This window comes from Cervus canadensis, chromosome 16 (assembly GCF_019320065.1).
Source record: "Cervus canadensis isolate Bull #8, Minnesota chromosome 16, ASM1932006v1, whole genome shotgun sequence".
NCBI classification, from domain to species: Eukaryota; Metazoa; Chordata; class Mammalia; order Artiodactyla; family Cervidae; genus Cervus; species Cervus canadensis.
This window is the reverse complement of record NC_057401.1, coordinates 65,156,440-65,179,135: the sequence shown is the minus strand read 5'-3', so window position 1 is coordinate 65,179,135 and position 22,696 is coordinate 65,156,440. Positions and strand designations below refer to the sequence as shown.

The following is a 22,696-nucleotide window of genomic DNA, read 5'->3' as shown; positions in this document are numbered from 1 at the left end:
GAACACTGTCGGGTTGTCTGTCCCCGAGAACCTCGAGGCAGGGATCTCACTCTTCCCTGGACTTTCTGAAACCAGCCTCCCTGAACTCAGGGTTTCCCCTGCATCCGCCTCTCCCAGTCCTCAGCTTTGGACCAGTCACTGTCTGGCAGGTCTGGGCCCTGTCACCACACAAGCTGACCACTGAAGAATTGATGTTTTCAAACTGTGGCCCTGGAGAAGACTCTTGAGAGTCCCTTGGACTGCAAGGAGGTCCAACCAGTACCAGTCCATTCTAGAGGAAATCAACCCTGAATATTCATTGGAAGGACTGATGCTGAAGCTGAAGCTCCAATACTTTGGCCACCTGATGGGAAGAGCTGACTTCCTGAAAAAGATCCTGATGGAGGCCACAAGTTGAAGCAGCCAACAGAGGGTGAGATGGTTGGATGGCATCACCGACTCAGTGGACATGAGTTGGAGCCCACTCCAGGAGATAGCAGAGGACAGGGGAGCCTGGTGTGCTGCAGCCCATGGCGTCACAGAGGCTCACAGGATAGAGCGACTGAACAATGACCAGGCACTCTGACCTCTGGGTCACAGCCGCTAGGGGATGGAGCCTGCACTGTGTGGAAGACTGGCCGGCCTGGAAGTCCCAGCCCACGCACGAGGTCTCTGAGTCACACCCTGCCTCTGGAGAGCGAGTGAGCTTCCTCCCTGTCACTTAAGGGCCTTCCCACCCTAACACGTTTCGCCTCTAAGTGGAGAATGGCAGTTTACCTTCTTTCATCCTCTGTTTTCTCAGAGAGGAAACCATCAGGGGTGCAAGTTCAGCAATGTATCAGGGACTCATTTTTTCAGGCAAGCGTCCCTTTCACCCGTTGCAGAAAGCCCCTGTGGGGACTGAATGTGGCCGCGGGGGGTGGGGAGCTCCAGGGGCCCCCTCTAACTCAGAGCCGCTGCCCCTCTTTCTCTCACTCCTTGCGACTCCCCCTGGCTCGGGGCGCCAGCCTCCCCGGATAGGCGTGGCTTCTTTGCTGGCCATGGAGACCCCTCTCCCGGTGGGGCACCTCCTCTTAATGGAGAATGACCGCCTCCCTCTGCCTTGGTCCCACCCACTGTCCCCATCCCAGGGCCGTCCAGTCTGGTGCCCACTTCACTTTCCGGCCACAGCGCTGCTCTACCTGGGAGGATTTCGCTCACCCCTGATCTGCAGCTCTGGGCGTCTCTGTTTTGCCTTCCTTTTTTTCTCACCGGAGCAATTCTCAGAGCCTTTCTTGGCTTCTTTTAGGTGTGTTTGCTTTCCTTTGAACCAGATTTCAATAGCTCTTCCCAGCAAGAGCAAAGGGAAGCCTCTGCTCACGGGCCCTGCCCCACTGGTCCCCAGGGCTGGCCCCTCCCTTGGCTCCGGGCGCTTTACTGTCTCAAGCCCGCTGGGGACACCCTTCTCGTTCCCCTGCCCGACCTGCAGCTGTGGGTCTTCCTAGCCTGCTGTTGAGGGTATGGAGCAATCTGTTGGGAACCCTTTCATAGCCAGGCACCCCAGCACCTCAGGGGCTGCCAGGCCCCAGGGCAGTATCTTCATCAGTTGCTTCCCTCCCTGACAAAGTCCGAGCTGGAGACTGTTTCCTCCGCCCACGTTGCTTTTTTTTGTGGGCAGGAAAACCTGCTTCACAGAGAGCTCTCCACATCAAACACACTGCCTTCCTGGGCCTAGAACCTGCCCGGAGGCATCTCTCTGAGGAGCACTGATGCTCTGTTTCCTGGAACATTGAAGCAGGAAAAGGCCTGTGGGGTGAGATTAAGGGCGCTGGCTGGCAGGGTCAGAAGCTTGCTCACTGTGGCCTCCCCTCCTCGTGGGGGTGGGGGTGTGGTCTGCACCACAGGGTTAGGGTGAAGTGGGTGGGGTGGAAACTGGCCGGTGGTTAGAACAGGGCCTGGCACGCGGCGCCATCCGGTGGGAAGGGTTATCCAAGGTCCTCGACTCTCCAAAAGCTTCCTTTTGGAGGGGCTGAGGACAGTCCTGGAAGTGGTCAGCTGCCAGGCGGTGGAGTCCCTCACCATGGAGGGCGAGTGGCTCACTCACCAATCCGGTGCTTAGATCCTGCCACCCCCACTTTACACAGAGGAAACAGTGGGGAGGAGGTGATAAACCACCAAGGACTCGGACACGGAGGGCTCTCTGAGTGCTGGATGCTAAGTGTTAAAACCGTTTAATGACAAACCCAGACAGCATAATAAAAAGCAGACATTACTTTGCCAACAAAGGTCCGTCTCATCAAAACCATGGTTTTTCCAGTGGTCATGTATGGATGTGAGAGTTGGACCATAAAGAAGGCTGAATGCTGAAGAACTGATGCTTTCGAACTGTGGTGTTGGAGAAGACTCTTGAGAGTCTCTTGGACTGCAAGATCAAACCAGTCAATCCTAAAGGACATCAGTCCTGGAATATTCATTGGAAGGACTGATGTTGAAGCTGAAGCTCCAATACTTTGGCCACCTGATGCAAAGAACTGACTCCTTAGAAAAGACCTTGATCCTGGAAAAGATTGAAGGCAGGAGGAGAAGGGCATGACAGAGCATGAGATGGTTGGATGGCATCACCGACTGGATTGACACGAGTTTGAGCAAGCTCAAGGAGTTGGTGATGGACAGGGAAGCCTGGTGTGCTGCAGTCCATGGTGTTGCAAAGAGTCAGACACAACTGAGTGACTTTACTGAGTGAGAGTGGCTAGGAGTTGAGCATCTGTGGGAGCCAGGCCCTGATGGGGGTGTTCCAGGTGGGCTCCCTCCTCAGTCCTCAGCATTGCCACCCTTTCTTCACAGATGGGACCCTGAGGCAGAGTGCCGGCAACCTGCCGGGACACACATGTAGAGCTGGAACTTGAATCTGGAGATCCGGCTCCCAGAATCCATGCCTTAACTTTAGCTCAGGACTTGTACCAAGAGGAAGCTTGTTAGTCTTTACATTTGAAGCTCATATTTGAATAACAACCATCACAACAAAAATCTGTTTTGTTTTTTACTACTCAGAAAAATACTTGCATTTGCAAATAATCCTGCAAAGATTTCTGCAGAAGTAACTCTCCCTTTGTATTTCTGACCGATGAAGAGTCCTAGTGACAATGATAAAACAATCGATAAATATGTGCTGTCATATTTTTTGGCAGTCGTGCAAGTTAAAATGAATCTGTCTCAGCCTTGAGTTATTATTATTATTGCCACTTTATTGCAGCATTAATCACCACCCATACTGTGAGAGATTGATGAAGTTAATTGTTTTTATAAACTAGATTAAATGAAGTGCTGATGTGGAGGTGTGAGTCTGGGAGTGTGTGTTTACTTCAAGAGAGGAGTGGACAGGCTCCCTGTGAGCTTCCCAAGGCTTGATTATTTTGAACATCACCTTGGCATTCATCATCTGTTCCTTTTGTAGTGAGTTGCGCACCCTTTTTTTACTTTTAGCCACAGTTGATAGAATACACCTGGGACTTACAGTGTCAAGGTGTTTTGTCTGCCAAGCAGAAGTGATTCAGAGATTATTTTTAAATGGGCATCTCTATTAGTTTGTGCAGGCTGCTATAACAAAGTAAATAGCACAGACTGGGTGGTTCCATCAACAGAAATTTATTTTCTCACAGTTGTGGAGGCCAGGAGTCCATGATCAAGGCGCCAATAGGTGTAGTTTCTCCTGAGGCGTCTCCTCGACTTGCAGATGGCCACCTTCCCTCTGTGTCCTCCTGTAGCCTTTCCTCTCTGCACATGCATCCATGGTGTCTCTTCCTCTTCTGATAAGAAGACCAGTCCTATCAGATTAGGGCCACCCTGTGTGTGTGTGAGTGTGTGTGACTGTGTGTGAGTGTAAAGTCTCTTAAGTCACATCTGACTGTCTACGACCCCGTGGACTGTAGCCTGCCAGACTCCTCTGTCAATGGGATTCTCCAGGCAAGAATACTGGAGTGGGTTGCCATTCCCCTCTCCAGGGGATCGTCCCGACCCAGGGATTGAACCCACGTTCCCTAATGCCTCCTGTATTGGCAGGTGGATTCTTTACCACTGCACCAGCCGGGAAGCCTCAGGGCCACCCTCACAGCCTCTTTTTCACTTAATTACTTCTCTTTTTTTAAGCTGCACTAGGTCTTTGTTGCAGCATGTGGGCTTTCTCTAGTTGAGGCTCCTGGGCTTAGTTTTCCCCGCAGCATGTGGGATCTTAGTTCCTGAACCAGGGATCAAACCCAGATCCCTTGCCTTGGAAGGCAGATTCTTAACCCCTGGACCACCAGGGAAGTCCCCTTAATCACCTCTCTAGAGGCCTGTCTCCACACCCAGTCAGGCCTAAAGTTCCGGAGATTAGGGCTTCAACGTACGAACTTGGGGAGGTCATAGTTCAACTCATAACAGCACCTTTGACCCATTTCTCATGGACATGGGGTAGGGGTGGGATAAATGGGGCAGGAAAATGTGTTTTTTTTTTTAATTTAATGAGATTATTCTTCCAGCCTTATTGTTCAAACAAAAGCATTCATAATCTTACATTTCAAGAGAGTGGGTGAAAAATAATGTAAATGTAGAATTTTCTTTTCAGTCTCCCATTTCTTAAAGTTTGGCAGGCTTCATAACCCTGGAAATCTTGAGAAACAACCTGAAAATGTTATTTTTGTTTTCTTTTTCTTCTTTAAATCTTAGCCCAAAGTGAGGGCGATCTCTAGGAACAACATCCGAAGAAGAAACTAAATGAACAGTTAGCCTGAGCCTTGGGCCCACGAGAGGCAGGAAGTGACTTGGTGTCTTCTCTTCTGATAAGAACAGCAGTCATGTTGGGCTTCCCTGGAGGCTCAGCTGGTAAAGAATCCGCCTGCAGTGCAGGAGACCTGGGTTCCATCCCTGGGTAGGAAGATCCCCTAGAGAAGGAACGCCTACCACCCCAGTATTCTGGCCTGGAGAATCCCATGGACAGAGGAGCCTGGCAGGCTACAGTCCCTGGGGTCGAAAAGAGTTGGACATAACTAAAGCGACTTTCACTCATGTTCAATTAGGCAATCCCCCACCCATTCCCCAACACACACACAGCCTCGTTTAACTCAAGACGCCACCTGCAAGCTGGGTGCTCAGAGGCCAAACCCATGGAGAAAGGGTGCAGGAAAAAGTGTCCAGCAGCACAGTGGGGGGGTGAGGAAGCTGGTGTGTTTCAGCCTGGCCTCCGGATGGAGAACAGAGTCTCCTTGAGAATTTGTAACTGCAGGTATGCCTTTACATGGGCAGTCTGTTCAGATTTACACTGTTTGGTCTTTCCTGTCCTGAGAAATCAGATGTAAAAACGATTTCCTGCTGCCCCTACTCCTGGTTTGACAGAAGCGTGCATAGCATCTCTCCAAGGGGTGCTGCCTAGACCACCCCCAGAGGATCCCCACAGACAGAGGCTCACTGAAGACATTCCCCCCAAACGAGCCAGATTCAGAAAAGCAAACAGTGGGGGCGAGACTCCTGATAATAATACAATTACATAGGACTTCCCTGGCGGTACAGTGAATAGGAACCCACCTGCCAATGCAGGGAACACTGGTTTGATCCCTGGACCGGGAAGATTCCGCATTCTGTGGAGCGACTGAGCCTGTGCCCCACAACTTCTGAGCCGAGCTCTGGAGCCTGTGAATAGCACCTCCTGAGCCCGTACTCCACGTGAGAAGTCACCTCCATGAGAAGCTTGTGAACCACAGCTAGAGAGGTGCACAGCCCCAGCTAGAGAAAGCCTGTGGGCAGCAACAAAGACCCAGCACAACCAAAAATTTAAACTAAAAAAATTAGATATACAACCACAAGACAGGCATGGCTAAAATGGTTAAATATATAAAAGAATCAAAAACATGGGAAACAAGTAAAATGCTCTCAAAGACCACATGAATTCGAGGGGGGAAATGCTTTAGAAATGAAAAGATAAAATGATTGGAATCAAAATCAGGATAATTATTCCTACTTCAAAAATTTTCAGGATGAAGTCAGATTTTTGAGAGAATTACTGGACAGGATTGTATTTCTTTCCTAACAAATAGAATATCCCCGCGGAAAAGAAGTGGTAGTGGCAGCAGGGAGACTCTCATCCCAAACCCAGACCCGTAGACGTGTCACTAAATACAGTATTTTATTTCTCGTGCCTCTGCTTTACCTTCCTCTGAGTGAGTGCCTCTGTGTACCGCTGGCCATGCTGCAGCCATCAGCAGCTTTCTGAATTCTCCCAGGGAAACTGAAAACTAATAAACCTGACGTGTATAAGCCTCAAAGTGTCTCACATTCTCCTTCCTGTTTGCAGCATCACAAAGAAAGCAGTCCGGAGCTTTCCTAATTCAGCAGGGTCCAACTTAACTTTGCTTTACCAACTCAAGGGACACGAGTTTGAGCAGACTTCAGGAGATACTGAAGGACAGGGAAGCCTGGCATGCTGTAGTCCATGGGGTCACAGAGAGTCGGACGCGACTTAGCAGCTGAACAAGAACAACTTAATTTGAAACACTGGAGGAGGTGGGCTGACCAGCTGGCTGTACTTTGTGATGGGAGCAGGGCTGTGGCAGAACGTGGAGTGGCTGTCCTGGGGCAGGGCGGGGAGAGGGGGTGGGTAGGTTGAGGGGTGGGTGGTGCTGTGAGCCCCACATACGAACCCTGGACCATGAGCTCAGTTAGCAAAGTCTGCTTTCTGTTAAGTGCTGGGAAGCTGCTGTGCACCTCTGTCTTAGTCTGTTTGGGCTGCTACAACTGAATACCATCGACTGGTGGCTGTAAACAGTGGACATTCTCACCATTCTGGAGGCTGGAAGTCCAGGGTCAAGGCAACAGCAGATTCAGTGTCTGGTGATGCCCTGCTTCTGGTTCACAGACAGCTGTATTCTCTGTCCTCCCTGGCAGAAAGGGTGAGGGAGCTCTCAGGGTTCTCTTTAGGAGGGTGCTAATCCTGTTCATGAGGGCTCCACCCTTATGACCTAAGTGAAAAGAAAGGAAGAAAGTGAAAGCCACTTACTCATGTCTGACTCTTTGCGACCCCATGGACTGTAGTCCCCCAGGCTCCTCTGTCCTTGGAATTCTCCAGGCAAGAATGCTGGTGGGTAACCATTCTCTTCTCCAGGGGATCTTACCAATTCAGGGATTGAACCAAGGTCTCCTTCAATGAAGGTGGATTCTTTACCATCTGAACCACCAGGGAAGCCTGATGACCTAAGCGCCTTCCAAAGGCCTCGCCTCCAAACAGCATGACTTTGGGAGATAGGAGGGAGATAGATAGAAGAGATAGCTTCTCTTCTCATCTAAACTCCTCCAACTTAGGACGTGGCTTTTAACCTAGATGAAGCATTGAGACTGTGAGCAGCTGACTACTCTGAGACCATGCAGCTGAGGACATGGAGGGACTTGCTGACCCTAAAACACAACCCTGTCAACTGCCATGTGACACTGGCTTTTGGGAATAAGGCCGGCATTTCCAAGCTTTATCCCGTGGAATACAGGAGTCCTAAAGGATGATAACCAGTATTACTGGGGAAGGAGGGACGTTCTGTGGTCAAATACACTTGGGAAAGACGGCACACTCTGTGTGCCCACATGAACCTTACAGCACATGCTAAAGGCAGAATATCTATCTTGAGGAAAGCCACTTAATTTGTTCAACCTAGCTCTTTCCACACTTGCTAGATCCTAGAATCTCCATTTTTGTTGCTGCTTTTTCTCTTGCAAAACAGTATTAACATTAGGTATAAGGAGATACAAATCAAACTATAATAAGACACCACACCTACTAGAACAACTATAATTAAAAAGAAACACCATAACAAGTGTTGGTAAGCATGTGGAGAAATTAGAACCTCCTCTGGTGGGAGTGTAAAACAGTGCCATGGCTTTGGAAAGCATTTGAAGATCCTTCAAAAGGGTGAATGTGGGATTACTATGTCACTCAACTATTCCACTCCTACATATGTACCAAGGAAATAAGGGTATAAGTCCATGTGGCCACACAAAACTTGTACATACACAGTCGTTCATAACTGCATTATTCCCAGTAGCCAAAATGTGGGAAAGCACAACTGACCATCCACAGATGAGTGGATTGTAAAACGTGGTCTGTCCATGCCGTGGAGTGTTATTCAGCCATGAAAAGGAATGAAAGGACTTGCCTGGTGGTCCAGTGGTTGGGACTTTACCTTCCAAATGCAGAATGTGCGGGTTCCATCCCTGCTTGGGGAACTAGGATCCCACATTTCTCGAGGCCAAAAGGTCAAGACAGAACAAAGACAGTATTGTAACAAATTCAATAAGAACTTTGAAAATGGTCCACATCAAAAAAAAAAAAAATCTTTAAAGGAAAAAAGGAATGAAGTACTGACGCATGCTACAACATGGACAAACCTTGGAAACATTATGTTAAGAGAAAAGTCTTGTCATCAAAGGCTGTATATTTTATGATTCCATTTATGTCAAATGTCCCGAATAGGCTGGTGCAGATGACTGGTTGCTAGGAGCTGGGGGAGAGGAGGGATTGGAGAGGGACCTTTGATGGGTTTCTGTTGAGGGTGATGATCCTGTTTAACAATGATTGTGGCCACAGTTGTGCGACTCTGAATATACACAAAACCGCTGAACTGTACACTCTTAACCAGGGGGACCATGTCGTATGTGAGTTATATGTCCATAAGGCTGTTTTTTAAAAACGAAATTAACTTCTGCCAAACCCAGGGTTTCACAGCACAGTCCGGGAAAGGTCGTCACCAGAGCGGGCTCTGTGGCTGTGACACGGCCGATGTCCTGTGTTGCCTGTGGCTGTATCCCCATCAGAGCACCGTCGGCATTTGAGAAAATGTCCCCGGCAGGGATGGAGTGGCCGCTGCGGCATCACAACCTGTACAAAACCTAAAAGCAGGCGGCCGCTTTCTCCATGTGGTTTGTACTCTGGTAGCACCGCTGCTCTTACCCACTTGAAAGGAGACCAGACACACAGACAAGCCTTGGAAAATATCGAGTGGCTCCAGAGTACGAGACAGGGCTGAGTGTCCTGTCATTCTGAATCTCCCCCAGTAGTACTGGGGCTTTGACGCAGGTTCAGTCCCTGGGTCGGGAGGATCCCCTGGAGAAGGAAATGGCAGCCCACTCCAGTATTCTTGCCTGGACAATCCCATGGACAGAAGAGCCTGGCTAGCTACAGTCCACGGGGCTGCAAAGAGTCAGCCATGACTGAGTCACTCAAAAACGGCAATAATAGCACTATTCTCCGTGATTAATCGCTGTCACTGCCAGCTGGTCTGGACCTGGGGCCACGGGACAGCCACACACCTTTGAGTAGCTCCCCTGCCATCTGGTGGTTGTGTGTTCACACTGATCACACCCCTTTGTCTTCATTTCAGTGAAAGCTGGTGGGATGCGAATTGTGCAGAAACACCCGCATTCTGGAGACACCAAAGAAGAGAAGGACAAGGACGACCAGGAGTGGGAGAGCCCCAGGTAGGCAAGTTCTGGATTCACAAGTCACCCTTATTCAGTTAAACATTAATGTTTGTTCTCTGCTGTGTGCTTCCGATAAACCCTGGGCTCCTGGGGCCCTGTGCTGTGAGCTTTTCCTCTCCTGATCAGTGAGGAGGGGGTTCTGTCCCCCAGACAGAGGAGAAACAGGACAGCTAGAGCACGCCTTCTTCCCTTGCCCCGAATAAATCTAAGTGGATTCATCCGTCTTTGGGCAGAAGCCCTCCACCACCACATTAAAATCACCCACAGACCTTTGAAAATGCCATTCTAGTTGAGTCTCTGGGCTGTCAGGGCAGAGAACCACTGATTTAAACAGTGTTCACAAGCGTTAGGGCTTTGTCAGTTTCAGCCAAACCTTGAATCATCGAGGCCACACCCTGATGAGTGACCAAGTGCCCTTAAACGATGTCTTTGCCCCCAGATCCCTGGGTCCCCGAAAGCTCACCTTCCTGCAACACCACCATCTCTGTTTACACCTGCTTTCCTTGCAGGTTCTGATGCCAAGTTTGGTCCAAGGACCTTGATACAAGCCCATCTCCTCCCACCTGTAACACACATTCAGTGCCCACCTGTCTCTGAGCCTGTCCCCAGAAAGAGAAGTGAACACCAAGCTTTGCACCTTGTAACTCATCACTTAAGCTTTGCACCTTGTCACTCGTCTTTGACCGAATCTCAGCCAGAGGGAAAGGGAGTGTGGAGAGCAGCCAGCGCATGTTTGTGCATTTCATTCCAGCAGTCCTGAAGAGCAGGCGGAATGCTCCCCAGGTTACATATGGGGGACTGAAGTCCACAGAGGTCAATGCTTGCCACACTGCGCAGGAGTGAACCCCACGCCTGGGGTTCAGAGCAGCCCAGGCTTTCCAAAGGATAGCTCCTGACAGGAGGTGCCCCCTGAGAAGGACGAGCATGGGTTTGGTGACCCCACATATCTGCTTACGTAGATGCTGTGCCGTTGGGTATTTTCTGTAAAACCTCGGGTGTCACTTAGGGCAGTCGCTGGAGGGGAGGACAAAATTGGGGGAGAAGTTTGTGAGTGATTATTGCCCATTTTAAATCATGAGATATCAGCACCAGGAAAGTCAGCTCAAGTTCTGATTTTTTAAAAGAAGAAAGTGGTTTAAAGAAAAGTCTCGAATTTTCTTTCCACTATCTTCACTTGTGTTTGGAACATAACAGCATCAGGAATTCTCCTACAGGTCCATGGTCCTGTATCTGAAAACCGTGGGGCCTAATTCATATCAGAATTCAGAAATTCTCATGTTTTGGGAGAGGAAGCAGGTTTTAGCTGAATAAGATCGTATGTATTTCATATAGTACCTGTTGTGGGGTCTCAAGCAGCCTGTTGGAATCTGTGTATGATATTCATACCTGCTGAGATTCATTTTAAAGATTTACAGACTTGGACCAGTTCAGGGTAAGTTTTGCCTGCATAAGAGTTAGAACGTTTGGTGTTGAAAACATTCTTGGACTTGGAACCAAGGATAAAATCATGTGACCTGTAGCATTCTTCCGCTAGAAACCTGGAATGTCATTTCCCTTCATATCCACTGGTTCCTTAAGAAGGGAGAAAGAGGATGAGACAGAGCTGTATCTAGGGGGGAAAAAAACCCTGGGAAATTAATGAAACATGCTTTTCTGCATGAGTTTAAGTGGAATAAGGGACAAATAGCTACTTCTGTGTGTAACACAGTGTCAATACAGTGACAACTGATCATTTCTTAGCATGTTTAGAAACCAAGACAGAACAGCCCGTTCATTCTCTTTCTACTGATTTTTTTTTTTCTCATGAGGTGAAATACAGCATTTATGGAAGATGCACAGTGTAAATAAAGGTGCCAGAGGATGAATGATTACAATAGAAAGGAGGGGAACACCCAGCACCCTAGGTTTTAGTCTCTCACCCACCGTGAAGGCTGGTTTGCTGTGGAACCAGGTATTTTGAGTCTGGCTGACTGCAGGGCAGGGTTTGCATATGAGCCAGGGTATGTTTGTTCCCTGAAGTCAAATTGTTGTGCCGTGTTCCCTGTGGGGCTGATAGCTCTTGTCCTCTGGGCTCCGGCTTCTCTCCTCACTGCTGCGGGTTAAATCCCCCCACACTGTTGACAAAGGTGGGGGGAAGCCTCTGTCGACGCTGCAGCTATCGGCACATGTTGCCAATACAACTCCTTCCAAACTCCCCGCACCAGACCTGGAACTCTGTGTAATAGTCCTCTTCCACCACCACGCAGTCTCCATTTTGCTAGTGGGCTAATTGAATAATTATAGTTAATAGCGATCACTGATGGTATACAGAGTGCAGTGGACCTAGCCCGGTTCTAACGGGGGCTCTGCCCTTGTTGACTCATTTGATCCTTGCAACTACTCTATTCTCATCCCCCTTTGGGAGTTGGCTCTTGATTATTATCTCCATTCCAGATTACTACTCCCACTTCAGTGGCTCAGAGAGGTTAAATGACTTTTCCAAAGGCATACAGCAAGTGAGTGGCAGAGCCAGCATCCCAGACCAGCAGCTGGGTGCAGAGCCCCCTACTCTTAGCCCCTGCTGTGTGTACCAACGAGTGCCTGTTTTGTGCTGGGCACTTAGTAAGTGCTTCCCACTGGGTTTAATGTTCACACCACCTAAAAGCTGCCCATTACGCAGATGAAGAAACCAAGGCTCGGTAAGCTTATCTGACCCAATCAGTGGTCTGGCCAGGATTCAGCCCTAACTCTGTCTTAACTTGGAATCCCATGTCCCTAATAGGGTACAGAAACCCTCTGAACTGACGAAATATTTTCAGGATCAATATAGACTGTAGATCCAGAAAAATGAAGAAAGTGTTAGTAGCTTAGTCATGTCTCACTCTTTGCAACCCATGGACTATAGCCTGCCAGGCTCCTCTATCCATAGAGTTCTCCAGGCAAGAATGCTGAAGTGGGTGGCCATTCCCTTCTCCAGGGGATTTTCCCAACCCGGGGATCAAACCCAGGTCTCCTGTATTGCAGGTGGATTCGTTACCATCTGAGCCACCAGGGAAGTCCTAGATCCTCTGTAAAATAAACATTGATTCCGGGGTTGCCCATAACCTTTCCCATATTCCTCAAGCCCACAATCCCACCCATGCAACCTTACCGAAGTAGATGGCCTAATTACAGCTTATAATAAGCTTTCAGGACACTGGGCTGGTTTCCTTACATATGGAAAGGCCATAGTTATTTCCAGAATTAGTCAGGTATGTAATGTTTTACATTAATTTCTTTGGAAATGCCATGGCATGTGACTTCAAAATTCACATTACCCTCATTCTAAAGTTTTCTATTTTATCATGTTTTGAGCCAAGCATTTTCCAAATATGAAAATAAGTGCATGGTCTCAGGTGCCAATTTCCTCCTTGGATATGCATTTGCAAAACTCTCTGCTTTACTTCCTAGATATTTAAAGCTGGCTTTGCATTTACTGACTCATCTCTGGTGGCTTCCTTTCCCAATCAGAAAATCAAATACTGATTGCAGAGAAAATGAACAACTGGAGCATTAAAGAGGTTGTTGTGTGACCCAAAAAAACCTCAAAGCACTCTTACTTGTACTTTTCTTTTGCAAATCTTTGTGTTATCCTTTGTCCCCTTAATCCTGTCATTTTTCAGATATTAAAGAGATAATTCCTTATACCACCAAATTGTTTAAAAATGCTATTAAAAAAAAAAAAGAAACCAATAATGTAGCAGAAATTTGAAAATGTTTTCCAAACATTCCCATCAGGCTGAATTCTAGTTACCTGCGGCCCTTTGTATCCAAGAAGAGTAAGAGGCTTCATTGTTGTGGGCTAATACTTTCCTGAGTGGGTGCAAGATTCAATCTCAGAACTGACCCAATCAAGGAAAGCTGATTTTTCTCTCAAAGCCATCTGCTGAGCATATTAAGTCAAAATGTCCAGTTTGATTATGTAACGGAGAAACTGCAGACATAGAATGGATTTCAGGGGTCATTAGAATTCACTAACATACAGTGTAGTGGTCAACATGTGCTGAGGCCTGAGCGTGAATCAAGCTGGGTAGAAAGTATTCTAAAAGGTAGGTGGCAGGAGGAGTAAAGTAGAATTGGAAGGTTTTGGTGAGGATTGGAAAGGGGTAGAAGGAGTGAGGGAGGGGAAAGGGGGTGGTGAGGGTCAGGAGGGAACAGCCCTTCCTGAGCTCCACAATTTGTACAGGACTGACTTAGGACTGTGATGCTGTTTCTTGTTCACATACCTCCCCCGCCCCCAAAATTAGCAAACAGTTCCAATCATCCAGGATGTGGGAAATACCCAAGATGGGATACACACAGTAACAGCTGGCCCTCAATGTAACACAAATGCTTACGGTTATCAACTGCAAGGAGTACAGCGGAAAAAAAAAATGATCTAACATAAGTGACTTTGGGAAACATTACTTTGACTGGATACTATCAGGCTAAAGACAAAAACAAAAAAAATACAAAAAAACTGTGCATAAATGTTACACTCCAGTTAGTCAGTGTTTCATACAGGAGTTTGGGTTAGTGATTCTGAAATTGCTTTATGTGTGCACTAGGATTGAACAAATAAGTAAATATGTTGTGGCTGATGAAGAGTCTAGTTTCTCACGGTCAGGGAAAGAGATTACAGATCGAAAGGGGAAGACTAAGATGACTGTGATATTTAATCAGAATTGGAGGTATTAGTATGAACTCAGGCTTCGCTGGTGGCTCAGATGGTAAAGAGTCTGCCTGCAATGCAAGAGACACAGGTTCCTTCCCTGGGTCGGGAAGATCCCCTGGAGAAGGTAATGGCTATCCACTCCAGTTTTCTAGCCTGGAGAATCCCATGGACAGACCAGTATTCTTGCCTAGAGAATCCCATGGACAGAGGAACCTGGAGGGCTACAGTCCATGGGGTCACAAAGAGTCGGACAGGACTGAGAGACTAACACTTTACTTTAGTACGAACTCATAGCTTAACTGGATGAATGGATGGATGGATGGACGGTAGGTATAGATGGGAACATACATACATAAATAAACATACATGGAAGAGGTACATACATCCTAGCTGTTTTACTGACAGGGCATTAAAGAACTGTCACCACATAGCCATGAGCACCCCCCAGGGCCGGGATCTTGGTTTCTAAACACCATTCCCCAATCAGGGGTTTTTTGGAGAAGTGGTTCATTCCAGGACCAGGGCTGGAAAAGTACCAGATGAGCCTGGCACAGCTTGTAGTGCCAGAACACACGGAAGTGTTCCCGAGCAACAGAGAAGCCATCCTGAAGGCGCACCTAATGGCAAAGCTGGAATAATTTATGATAAAATAAATAATGATAGTATTGGACTATAACCCCTAGAGTAAAATAGATATCCATGAGTCTATACTGATATGAATAATTGAACACATAGATGAGAAGGGGCAGCTCTTCTTTATAGAAGAATTCCAGTGAATAAATGTGTAAAGTAGAATATCACCAATAGGCAAACACCACAGTAATTGTTGTTGGCAGGATACACTGAGGGATACTACAATTGGAGGGCAAAAATTTAAGGAGAAACGGGCTATTTGCAGTCTGTTTCCCCCAATATACTTATTAATCGCAAAGCAAGGAATTTCTTTACATGGAGACCATGAAAAAGACACTCGTTTACAGTAGAAGACCTGAGATAAGAAGGCAGAGAGTTGTTCAGTTTTATGTGGCAGCCTGGATGGGAGGGGAGGGGAGCTTGAGGGTATGTGTATGGCTGAGTCCCTCTGCTGCTCACCTGAAACTGTCACAGCTTTGTTTATTAATCGGCTGTCAGTTCAGTTCAGTCACTCAGTCGTGTCTGACTCTTTGCGACCCCATGGACTGCAGCACACCAGGCTTCCCTGTCCATCACCAACTCCTGGAGCTTGCTCAAACTCAAGTCCATTGAGTCGGTGATGCCATCCAACCATCTCATCCTCTGTCGTCCCCTTCTCCTCCTGCCTTCAATCTTTCGCAGCATCAGAGTGTTTTCCAAGGAGTTAGCTCTTTGCATCAAACAACCAAAGTATTGGAGCTTCAGCTTCAGCATCAGTCCTTCCAATGAATATTCAGGACTGATTTCCTTTAGGATTTGATCTCCTTGCAGTCCAAGGGACTCTCAAGGGTCTTCTCTAACACCACAGTTCAAAAGCATCAATTCTTCGGCTATACCCCAATACAAAATTAAAAGTTTTTCTTAAAAAGGGATAAATTTTTTAAAAAGGGGGGGTGGGTGGCAGAGAGTCATCCCGTTGGGCCTCAGATGGGAACCTGCACATCCATGATGTTCCTTGTTGCTGCTCCTGTTCTGTGAATGACCGTGAAAGTGCTGTATTTGTTTCACAACAAGCTTTCACCTGCTGCTCTTCACTGTCATGGATAACTCCAGCCTGAAACAGTTGTTGCTAGATGCAGGCTGAGTTACCTTCAGGCTGCCGGAACAAATGCCACAAGCCAGGTAGCTTAAAATAACTGAGCTGTATTGTCTCACAGATCTGGAGGCTGGAATGCCGAGACCCAGGTTTCCTCAGGGTTGGTTCCTTTGCTGGCCGTCTTTGGCTTATACATATATCACTTTTTTTTGGTCTATGCTGTGCAGCGCTCAGGATCTTAGTTCCGCAAACAGAGAATGAACCTCCTGAGCTGGGAGCTCAGAGTCCTAGCCATTGGACCACCGGGGAAGTCCTAGATGCCTCGCCTCGATCTCCGTCTTCACACAGCCCTCCCCCTGTGTCGTTGTACCTTCCCCCTGTGTGTCTCTTTCCCCTTTCTGTAAGGACGTTGTGCATGCGTGCTGAGTCGCTTCAGTTGTTTCCGACTCTTTGCCACCCTATGGACTGTGGCCGCCAAGCTCCTCTGTCCATGGGATTCTCCAGGCAGGAATACTGGAGTGGGTTGCCATTTCCTCCTCCAGGGGATCTTCCCAACCCAGGGACTGAATCCGCCTCTCTTCTGTCTCCTGCATTGGCAGGGGGGTGCTTTACCACTGGCGCCTCCTGGGAAGCCCCACTCATATTGCATTAGGACCTACCCTAAAAGCTTCATTTGAACTCATTTACTTCTGTAAGACGCTGTTTCCATAAAAGGTTAAATTCTAAGGCCCTGAGGGTAAGGGCTTCTCGTAGTTGGGGGTGGGGAACGGGTCAATTCCCTAATAGATGCCAAATGATAATCTATGGCCATTATTAATGGTTCTTTCAGTTAAAGTTGTCTTAAGTAAGAAATGGAAAATTGAAAACGTTGAGGTTAAGAGATGGCACACCCTATACGCCTGGGAATTTTTATCTTTAAGCCATTATCTTCATGTTTGAACTTGAATGAGGCTTGTGAGCCAGTTTCAGCATCATCCTTACTTTGCAATAGGATTATCTTTTATATCCAGGCTAGCTGTCAGCTACCTTTTAGAAGCATTGTGACCCTTTCCCCATGATGTGTGAAGTTGCCAGTGGACTAGGGGTGCCAGCCAGCCATCCACTCCTGTGCTGTTTGGGTGCCCCGGTCAGCCGGCAGGACCCATGACGTGGCAGCCAACCCCTGCCTTCAGCCACAGGAAGAGTCTTGATGAGGTGGGGTGTTGGATAACAGGGGGTGTCCTTGTAATGGGGTAACGGGTTGTCACCTGCTTGTGGACTGAGATGCCACCTCCAGGGAAGAGCCTTCTTGAAGGTACAGCAAGATCCTCCAAATAGAAGGCACCTGAGGCACATTGTCATGGCAACCGGAAGTCGTGATGGACGGTCCTGTCTGCTTTGGTGGGGAACACGGGGAGAGTCTCGTTGCCGTTGGGCAGCTCTCACTGTCAGCTTTGCCCGGGAGTCTCAATGGTCAGTGTTCTGCGTCTGTAGGCCACCTGGGCATGGATGAAGTGGTACAGTTTGTATGCTGGCAAGGCAGCTGTGAAAGTCATCATTTTGCCTGGAGCCGCTCAGGCTGCAGAAGGTTAACAGAGCTCATGCAGGTGCCCGGGTCCCCACATGGCAGCCCGGGTCAGCGGGTAGCGCGGGAGAGCCTGCCAAGGGGTGGGGAGCGTCTGTCTGCATCACGGAGTCTGCAGCCCCTTCTCAAGGCAGCCCTCCTCTCCCCATCACTCTGCAAAGGCTCAGGTGCACCTGCTTGCGTCTCCACCTGGGTTATAGTAGGACCTTCTTGCCAGGCAGCCTGCCTCCCCTCAAGGAAGGAGTGAATTCATTTCCTTAGGGCTTCCAGAACAAAGTGCCACAGACCCAGGATTGTCTCACAGCCCTGGGGGCCGAGAAATTTGAGGTCAAGGTGTCAGCAGACCCATGCCCTCTCGGAAAGCAGTAGGCGAGGATCTGTTTCAGGCCCCCTCCTGGTTCCTGGGCTGAGGCAGCGGGACTCTAGTGTTCACACGGCTGTCTCACTGTGTGTGTCGGGGCCTGTTTCCCCTGTTCATAAGGATGCCAGTCATATTGCATCAGGGCCCCCCTAATGACCTCATCTTAACTGGTTATTGTTTAGTCGCTAAGTCATCTCCAACTCTTTGTGACCCCATGGACTGCAGCACACTGGGCTCCTCCGTCCTCCACCATCTCCCAGAGTCTGCTCAAATTCATGTCCATTGAGTCAGTGATACTATCTAACCATCTCATCCTCTGCCACCCCCATCTCCATTTGCCTTCAGTCTTTCCCAGCATCATGGTCTTTTCCAGTGAGTCGGCTCTTTGCTTCAGGTGGCCAAAGTATTGGAGCTTCAGCTTCAGCATCAGTCCTTCCAATGACGATTCAGGGTTGATTTCCTTTAGAATTGACTGGTTTGATCTCCTTGCTGTCCAAGAGACTCTCGAGTCTTCTCCAGCACCACAGTTCAGAAGCATCACTTCTTCAGCACTCAGCCTTCTGTATGGTCCAACTCTAACATCTGTGCATGACTCCTGGAAAACCATAGCTTTGACTGGATGGACCTTTGTCTGCAAAGTTGTATCTCTGCTTTTTAATATGCTGTCTGGGTTTGTCATAGCTTTTCTTCCAAGGAGCAAGTGTCTTTTAATTTCATGGCTGCAGTCACCATCTTTAGTGATTTTTGGAGCTCAAGAAAATAAAATCTTGTCACTGCTTCCACTAATTATGCAACAAGTTTGTTTTCAAATGAGGCCACATGCTGAGCTACTGGAGGTTAGGACTTTAACATAAGAAGCAGGGGGAGCAGAGGAACACACAGTTCACCTCTTAACACGCTTCAGCACCTCATGGCACGAGGCACCAGTTGGCAGCGCCCAGCTTCAATGACATCCCAACAGCAATGGCAGCACAGTAACTTATCACCTGTGAGGCCCACGCAGCAAATGACTCCTGCTTCTGTGCGAGCATGTACAGTTGCCCAGGCTGAGCACTGCAGCAGTCTGCCCTCCCATCCCAGTGGGTGCCCTGTACCAGGGCAGTGGCTCAAAATCATGACTGTACACCCCCAAATTTATTTTTTTAGTATTTTAAAAAAGTATTTATTTTACTTATTTCCTTGGTTGCTCCGGCTCTTAGTTGCGCCACACAGGATCTTTGATTTTCACTGAGGTATGCAAAGTCTTTTAGTTATAGCATGTGGAATCTTTATTTGTGGTGTGTGGGGTCTAATTCCCTGACCAGGGATTGAACTTGGGCCCCCTGCATTGGGAGCTTGGAGTCTTAGCCACTGGGCCACCAGGGAAGTCCCTCCATCAATTTAAAAATTGCTGTTTGCCTGCACCCCCCATATTTGTGTATTCATTTTTAAATTATACTGTGCATATTTTGCTACTGTTATATACAAAATGTATACAAAATGGATATTAATGTATGAGATCAAGGTGAAATAAGCAATGTTTTAAATGTCCTGCCAACCATTATGACTTTTTATTGTCATTAGCTCATATCTCAAGGTCCAAATACCCTTGAGGTAGTGTTTCTCATTAATGATTCAGGATGTAAATCTAAATTTCTAATGTCCTTCCTGGTGATTTCAGGTTTTGTGGGGAAGGGTGGCTTCCTGTCAAGTCTAGTTAGATCTTTGGTGTTCGTAATGTGGTTCATGAAATACACGTACCAGGACGAGAAGCTCGAGCTGGAATTGAAGTCGCTCAGTCGTGTCTGACTCTTTGCGACCCCATGGACTGTAGCCCACCAGGCTTCTCTGTCCATGGTTTTCTCCAGACAAGAATACTGGTGTGGGTTGCCATGCCCTCCTCTAGGGCATCTTCCCGACCCAGGGATTGAACCCGAGTCTCTTATGTCTCCTGCATTGGTGGGCGGGTTCTTTACCACTAGCGCCAGCTGGGAAGCCCCCTCATCTTGTCATAGTTAGTTTAAATTCATTCATTGTGTATTTGAGTGCAGTTTTAGATGCTTGAAACATATGAAAGGTAGAACTAGAGAATTTAACTAGCCCACAAACCAGTGTCGTGCGTATGTTGTCAGACACAGGAAGTAAAGGAATGGGCACCGGGCCCTTCGGTCCCCAGGGACCAGGAGGCCGGGTGGGGGCAGTCAGCTGCAGACGGGCAAAATAGGCCCTGTGAGTGAACCGCGGTGACGTTTAGTTCATTGTGTTTGAGGTTTTTTAGATAAAGGATAAATGTAAATAAAATAATCTGCACGTTTATCACTTTCCCCAACTGTGCCGTGGCCTCTGGAGACGAGACTGCCTTCGTCACTGACTGGCGGGTGGTGGCTTCAACAGGAGTTCCCTGTCAGTTGTGAAGTCGTGCCCGACTCTGCAACCCCATGGACTGTGGCCCAGCAGGCTCCTCTGTCCATGGGATTCTCCAGGCAGGAATACTGGAGTGGGCTGCCATGCCCTTCTCCAGGGAATCTTCCTACCCAGGCTTCCCATGTCTCCCGCTTAGCAGGAAGATTCTTTACCCCTGTGACACTGGGTAGCCCCTCTCTGGTTGTAGGTAGTTCCATGTCTTCCAAAACCCGTGGCTTCATGTATTTTAGGATGATCAGGAGGAGCACAACTAGGTACATTAAGAAGTTTTGCCCAGAATTGTGCAATGAACACAGAGCCGCTGGCATGGGACGCAAAATACTTTGTGTCCTGGGAGTCGTGGGCAGTGGTGTCATCAGGAGCTCAGAGTCTGAGCTCCCCTTAGATGGGCCCTGAGGCAGGCTGGGGTCTGGTGGGTGGTGAATCGGAACCTCACTGTTCAGTGGAGGGAGGAAGCATGTGGGCACCCCTGTGTCAGGAGAGCCTGGTTGGACCCTGCCAGGGTGAGGCTGAGAAGGGACGTGCTATCCTCCGGTGCCTGGTGCTGCTGGTCATGGGCTTGGAGGCAGTATTTACCCAACATCTGGTTCCGTAAGGGATGCAGAAACAAGGTGTGATCGATGCGCTTTTGAGCATCTGCTTCCCTCCCTCCACAATCCTCCAGCCTCCTGACCAGACCGCCACACTGCCCTCCACATTTCGTCAGATAGAAGGAGGGGAGAAGGGAGATGGAGCTATTGGCTTCCGTCTCCAGACAGCCCTGTGCGTCTGCCCCGGAGCCAGCCTCTTGGAACCGATAATTCTTTTGTTTTTATGGTGCTCCTCAGAGGGTTGCAATATTTATCAAGAGTGTTTCCTTGTTACATAAACATAGGAACTGAATTTAAATCAACTCTCCAGCGGCTGGATTTTACAGAATGCAATATGTAATAATAACAACATAGGATAATGCTACCTCGAAAAATAACTACATAGAAACAAGAGCCCTTTATTGAGTTTATTACATTACAGTAACTATGCCTGAAATTTTTAAGCCCCCTATTTAAATACATTCTATTTAAAAAGAAAAAAAAGAATGAAAGAGGAAAACAAAAATAAATAAACTGTTGACTTCAACTGGGTCAGAATGCATAGCACTCAGAAAATACTTAGTGAATCAGTAATAATGAGCTTAGAATTTGATTCTTTAAAGGTAAATAGTTAATTAACTTAGTAACTTGGTTACCTCTTATTTTCCAGCTAGTGAAAGAGGTGAGCCAGGTAAGGTCAGTGTTAAGGAAGAACATTCTTCCTCCTTCTGGGATATTCGATTGAGCCCTCAGCTGTCTCCAGGGAGAGATTGACTTTGATTTCTGGTTGTGTACATCTTATAGGGGAAGATATACTCATTAATGTGGACCAGAGTCACGAGGATGGTATTATACTCCAGAAATCCTCATAGAATCATTGCATTTAGAGCTGGACACACCTGAGAGGTCAGCTAACCCAGGCTCTCCTAGGCAGAGCTCTTGACAGACTAGATGCCAGATTGTTTTAAAGACCTAGAAAGGTCTAGATACCAGAAGCAAAACATCTATTGGGAAGAGATCCACAGAGATTTTTATGTTAAGAAGAAGCCCTTGCCCACTTATGGATATATATCCAAAAGAATTGAAAAAATGTCCCCAAGAGTTATCTGCAGACCCATGGCAGCATTATTAACAATAACCAAGAGGTCAAAGCAACCTAAATGCCTATCAGTGGATGACCAGGTAGCCAAAATGTGGTGTATACATACAACAGAATACTGTGCAGCCTTAGGAAAGAAGGAAATCCCGTCACAGTGCCACAACGCGGATTAACCTGTGTCAAGTGAAATAGGCTTCCCAGGTGGCTCAGTGGTAAAGAATCTGCCTGCAAAACAGGAGACGTGGGTTCGATCCCTGAGTCAGGAAGATCCACTGGCGAAGGAAAAGGCAACCCACTCCAGTATTCTTGCCTGGGAAATCCCACAGAGGATCCTGGCGGGCGACAGTCCACATGGTCAAAAAGAGTCAGACACAACTGAACAACTAAACAACAAAAACAAGTGAAATAAGCCACTCACAAAAGGACAGATAATACACAGTTCTACTTACGAGCTGGTTGGTGTGCTGGTAGGGGTGGTTGGCTGCTTTCCTGGCACTTCAGGTGAGCACAGCCCCACGGGGGAGCATCCCAGAGTGTTTGAGAAGAGTATGTCCTTGGCACCCCCAAGAATTTGTCCAAAAGTTGGACCGCCACCGTGAACTTTTTATTCTGGCTAACGCTGACCTTGTGTAAGTCAGGACTAAAAATGAAAAGTGGGAGAGCAAAGATTCCAAATGGCATCTGTTGCTCCTTTTGTAGCTGATTCCCTCAGTGTGATGACGGTGAAATTTAGAGTGTCTTCAGCCAGGCTGACTAAATTTAGAGAAGTAATTGCTGCTTACCCTCCTGGGGGCATCGCGGGAGGCCTGAAAATGAAAGGATGGAAAGCCAAGATGACAGAGTAGAGACAGCCAAGTTCTGGTCTGG

At 47.9% G+C, this 22,696-nt stretch overlaps 1 protein-coding gene and 1 long non-coding RNA gene across 2 annotated transcripts in view; one reads left to right on the top strand and one right to left on the bottom strand.

Moving 5' to 3' along the window:
• The window catches only part of LOC122454552 (death associated protein), a 63,498-nt gene that overhangs the window by 5,994 nt on the left and 34,808 nt on the right, over positions 1-22,696 (top strand). The window contains exon 2 of the mRNA XM_043489116.1: positions 9,354-9,450. Within this exon, the coding sequence (XP_043345051.1) occupies positions 9,354-9,450 (97 nt within the window). The remainder of the gene's footprint in view (positions 1-9,353; positions 9,451-22,696) is intronic.
• On the bottom strand, positions 3,581-22,479 carry LOC122454553. The gene is made up of 4 exons (XR_006273436.1): positions 22,279-22,479; positions 6,768-6,947; positions 5,518-5,726; positions 3,581-3,764 (listed from the first exon to the last, which is right to left on the bottom strand). It is a non-coding gene; the product is annotated as an uncharacterized LOC122454553 (long non-coding RNA).